At 28.7% G+C, this 5,768-nt stretch overlaps 1 protein-coding gene across 1 annotated transcript; it reads left to right on the top strand.

Moving 5' to 3' along the window:
- Nucleotides 1-1,452: 1,452 nt before the first annotated feature.
- LOC123295926 lies at nt 1,453-2,068 on the top strand. The gene is made up of 2 exons (XM_044877387.1): nt 1,453-1,518; nt 1,574-2,068. Exons 1-2 carry the CDS (start codon nt 1,453-1,455, stop codon nt 2,066-2,068), a joined length of 561 nt encoding a protein of 186 aa, XP_044733322.1.
- Nucleotides 2,069-5,768: the final 3,700 nt, after the last annotated feature.

Here is a 5,768-nt window from a genome sequence, read left to right as displayed (position 1 = left end):
AACTTGTTTGAAATAATTTTACATGTGTCAAAACACGTGACCGGATATTAATATTTTTTTATGATTAAGCAATGTAATATGACACTTGAAATTTACATAATAAAAATACATGTTCAAACTTGTTTGAATGGACTTTGATCTTAAAATAATTTTACACGTGTCAGCAATTTTCAAGAATATGTTAATTTGACCTTGAAAAATATGATATCATCATCTTGTTACAAGTTCAAACTTGTTTGAAATAATTTTACATGTGTCAAAACACGTGACCGAATGTTAATTTTTTTTTTTATGATTAAGCAATGTAATATGACACTTGAACGTGTTAGATAATAATTTGCAAATCTGAATTCCAAGAAAAGAGTATTATGAGTCTGCAATTTTCAAGAATATGTTGAAATAGATATCATCTAACCTTGAAAAATATTGTAATTTGACACTTTAAGTAGACATGATAAAATTCAAGATACGTGACCGGATGTTAATATTTTTTTTATTGAATCAGCAATATAATATGACACTTGAAATTTACATAATAAAAATACATGTTTAAACTTGTTTGAACTTGTTTAAACTTGTCTGAATTCCAAGAAAAAATAATTAGTTTGAATTACGATTATAAAAATATCAAATTACAAGATTTGACCTTGAAAAATATGATATCATCATCCTGTTACAAGTTCAAACTTGTTTGAATAAAAATACATGTTCAAACTTGTTTGAACATGTTTAAACTTGTTTGAATCGCATTAGATCTTCAAATAATTTTACACGTGTTATGAGATTAGATAATAATTTCTGTTGGTGGGGGGATTTTTGGAGTGGTGGTAATCATATAAAAAAGGCGCTCGACATTACGGTAATATCAGTTTTCATTAAATATTCATAATATTAATCAAAATGAATAGAGCAGAATTAAAATTATTAGATAGTTGTTTAGTGCGACCATGCATAAAAATGGACGACTTGCCACTGAAAAAAAAATTAAAAATACTAAAAATGGAGCGGATTCTAACGATACATGGGCCATCAATAAAAGTTTTACTGGATATAAGCCTAGATGGTACAGAAAACGAGGGGGTTTTTCTACCATCTAGGTTTGCAGTGTTGACGGACAACATGATTAAATTATTTAACACAAAACCGGGGTATTTGAGGGTGGAGGAGAAAATTGGAAGAAGTCACCAACTGAGACTGCGCCTATTCGAAGACGATGGTGATAGTGATGATGACTATGTTCAAGAACATCAAAATTTTTTTTAACAAATCATTCCTATATTGAATTTTATTACTGCAAGATATATATATATATATTATTGTTATTGTTATAAAAAAATTGTAAAGTTTATGTTTTTGATATTTAAAAAAAAAAAAAAAAATAATACTAAATAAATTATGGATATTTTTGTAAAAAATGGTGTTTATTTTAATTCATTACAATTATGGGGTACAATGTCGCTACAAAATCATATTGATCTGTTTCAAAATTCGGAGATGATTTACCCAGAATATTTTAATGTGAGTATTGTTTGATAAGATCTGTTTAGAAAATTGTAGCCAAATATTTTTATAGATGGAATTTTATCAACTTATGGAGGCATGTCGTTGGAGTATACCTACAAAGTTAATCGACACATTACGGTATTCTTATTTAGAAGTTGATGATTGCTTTCATATTGCTGCATTTATAGTAAGAAATTGTTTGGATGCAATCTTATTTGTAAATTATGCGAAAAAGTTCAACTACTTTAAAAGAGATTTCAATCAGTTTGAAATATTACTAAATGAATGTTGTGATGATCTTATCCATGGAAGTAACTTGAGAAAAAATTGGGGTACATACGATATCCGTCGAAAACAATGGATTGGTGATAGTGCTAGACATGATGAGAGAATGTTTTTATGGTATCAACAAATAGATCCTGAAATTCTCTGTAGAATGCTATACCAACAAATGGATGGTGGAAATATACCGAAATGGTTCGAGCCATGGATATGTGTTACAAATTGTAATGAAATAGACAGATGTGATTGTGGAAGAAATAGTGATGATCATGATTGTATATAGAAATAAAAACATGAATATAATTGTCTATGATAAGTTTTTTTTTAAATGTGTTTGTATTTACAATAAAAAACACCTATAATTTAATTAATCATTGTTTTGTTTTATCTATGAAATGACCTCACCACCTTATTTTCAGGTTATAAATACACCTTGTTTGTGATAATTATATTCGCACCATCAAGTAATTTTGAGTAATAAACATGAATCAAAAAACATTTGTATTACAACAATATTTTTATATTGTTTTGTGTTAGTTAAAAATTGCTTCAATAAAATTTCATGAACCTAGTCTAATATATATTCATATTAAAAAATACATTTCCTTTTTTAAAACACAAATATGTTCACAAAAGCGGTCCACTATGACAAAATTTTTTTGTTACAAGTATGTTCACAAAAACTTTCCACTATAAAAGGAGACTTTTTTTATCAATATATGAATCATGTAAAGAGTCGAACCCTAACCACCTGACTTTAACGTTAGATCCATGTTTAGCTAAGACCTTTTCCACTAAATAAATGTTTGGATCGTGAACTTTTTGTAATTCTTCAACATAGAAACCACCCTTTATATCTTCGTTGTTGTAATCCTTCAATAAATATGTTCTTGGGTTTGTAAGTTTCACCTCGTGAATGGTGAATATTTCTGGTAACTACTCCGATTTTATAAGTTTTTGTTAAAAACTACTCTGATTTTATAAGTTTTTTAACAAAATTGATTTGATAACTGCTTTAATACTCTGATTTTTTCAATTTTTTTAATAAAATTGTTTTTATATCTGCTTTAATACTCTGATTTCTCAGTTCATATCTGGTTCATATCCAAATCTAACGGGACAGGAGAAAGAGAATTCTCAAGAATATGTTGAAATAGATAACATTTAACCTTGAAAAATATTGTAATTTGACACTTTAAATATACATGATAAAATTCAAGACACGTGACCGGATGTTTATTTTTTTTTTATGTTGAAATAGATAACATCTAACCTTGAAAAATATGATATCATCATCCTGTTACAAGTTCAAACTTGTTTTAATCGACTTAAAATAATTTTACACGTGACCGGATGCTAATATTTTTTTATGATTAAGCAATGTAATATGACACTTGAACGTGTTAGATAATAATTTGCAAATCTGAATTCCAAGAAAAGAATATTATGAGTCAGCAATTTTCAAGAATATGTTGAAATAGATTTGACCTTGAAAAATATGATATCATCATCTTGTAACAAGTTCAAACTTGTTTGAAATAATTTTACATGTATCAAAACACGTGACCGGATATTAATATTTTTTATGATTAAGCAATGTAATATGACACTTGAAATTTACATAATAAAAATACATGTTCAAACTTGTTTGAATGGACTTTGATCTTAAAATAATTTTACATGTGTCAGCTATTTTCAAAAATATGTTGAAATAGATTTGACCTTGAAAAATATGATATCATCATCCTGTTACAAGTTCAAACTTGTTTGAATAAAAATACATGTTCAAACTTGTTTGAACATGTTTAAACTTGTTTGAATCGCATTAGATCTTAAAATAATTTTACACGTGTTATGAGATTAGAATAAAGGTTTTATTTAATAAAAATCTTATAAATATTTTTTTTTATTTATTAATGATTAAAATTTACATTTTAAAAAAAAATTTACAGAAAAAAATTATTATTATGAATCTGAAAAAACACACAAAGTATTGGTGACACTACAGTTCAATAAATTCATCAAATCCATTCCTATAACGACCTGCATTCATAGAGAAATTTTTCATTATTACAACAAATCCATTTGGTGAACTCCAACAATGTCGATATAAATCATGAAATTTTTGAAAATTCATATCAGAGCCAACATGATTGTAGAATATGTGTTTTAGATTCATTTCATCCGTTTTGAATAGCACCAAGCAATTAACATTGCCCCTTATGTTATGCTTTAGAACACGTGCGTAGCTCTGACATAGGTAGAAACAATCAATTTTTCGATGACGATCCATACTAAAGTATTCTCTACTTCTCTGTTGTGAATGACAGCTCACATCATCAAAAATGAAAAGACTTTTTTCTCGAGCTTCATTCAGACTAGGAATTTCACTAGTATCACTAAGTGGAAAAATAGCCAACCCCTTCCACTAATTTTAAAGTCTCTTCTAGTAATTGATATTTCGGTTGGTAAACAGATTTACTGTACACATAAATGTTTTCAAAGCGTAAACCGTTTTCATCATAAATTAAATTCAACATAACATTGGTTTTACCACAACCACTAGGGCCACATATTATTGTTCGTAGTGAATCTGAAAGTAGAGGACCATGATATGTTTGTGTGTCTGTATTTTCTGGTATTAAATTTTCAACACTCAGAGCGGGTTGTTGTTTATGAAAACGCATTTTTAATGTAACTAAGACTAAAATTTCAATACAACCCATTTTATAAACATTTAAATATATGTGAACTTAATTGTTTAAATCATTTAGTAGTATGTCACATCAGAAGCAACAACACAAAGGAAGAGGTATTGTTAACACACTTATAAATAAATTACCGTTTGAGTTACACATACCAACTTATCAATATTGTGGACCTGGAACTAAGCTAGCAGAACGATTAGCGCGTGGTGATAAACCAAAAAAACGCATTGGATCAGGCTTGTATGGTACATGATATAGCATATTCAAAAAGTAAAGACTTAAAGGAGCGTCATCTAGCAGATAAACAATTAGCTGAAGCCGCTTGCAAACGTGCCAAAGCATCTGATTCAACAATTGGTGAAAAAGCATCCGCTTTATTCGTTACAGGCGCCATGAATACAAAAACTTCCCTTGGTATGGGATTAAAAAAGAAAAAGACGAAAAAGACAAAGAAAACTATAAACTTTACAGCATCAGTGCGAAAGGCACGAAATGCATTGAAAAAATCACAACCAACAGACTTAAAAGCAGCTGTAAAAATAGCAAAAGCAGCCGTGCGAGGTCAACGTATTAAAGCACCCACACGTGTAATACCAGTTCCAAAGTCTGGTGGTGTACTTCCATTAATTCCAATATTCGCAGGACTCTCTGCTTTAGGCGCTTTGGCTGGTGGAGCGTCGGGTATTGCTAAAGCCGTTACAAATTATAAAAGTGCTCGTGATCAACTTAATGAGAGTCAAAGACACAACAAAACAATGGAAGCTATAGCAATGGGTAAAGGCTTGTATTTAAGACCGTACAACAAAGGCATGGGATTATATTTAGCAAAAAACTAATTGAAACGCTACCACGTAGAGCACTTTACGATACGGAGCTACGTGCGTATGCTAAACAATTTAAAATTCCGTATTTTTGTAGTGTTTTTATGTGTGACACCCTACCTAAAAGATCATATAAATATGAAACAGGAATTATCAACCATGATGTATCCAAAAATAGTGTTACACACTGTACGGTATATAAAAAGTATAAACTGCAAGCTTTGATAACTTAAAGCCATCATAGGAAATAATTAAATATTTTAACTGATGTGACATTCAATATTATTTTGCAATCACAGTTTTAATATTACGATTTGTGGACATCTATGTATTCTAACCTTGAAAAATATTGTAATTTGACACTTTAAGTATAAATAATATTTAAAAATTAGATGATTATGTATTTTGTTTTAATATAAAATTATAATTTTTTAAATAAAATTTTTTTATCTAA

This window comes from Chrysoperla carnea, chromosome 3 (assembly GCF_905475395.1).
Source record: "Chrysoperla carnea chromosome 3, inChrCarn1.1, whole genome shotgun sequence".
NCBI lineage: Eukaryota > Metazoa > Arthropoda > Insecta > Neuroptera > Chrysopidae > Chrysoperla > Chrysoperla carnea.
Note: the sequence above shows the minus strand (reverse complement) of the source record. Positions and strands in the feature narration are given on the sequence as shown.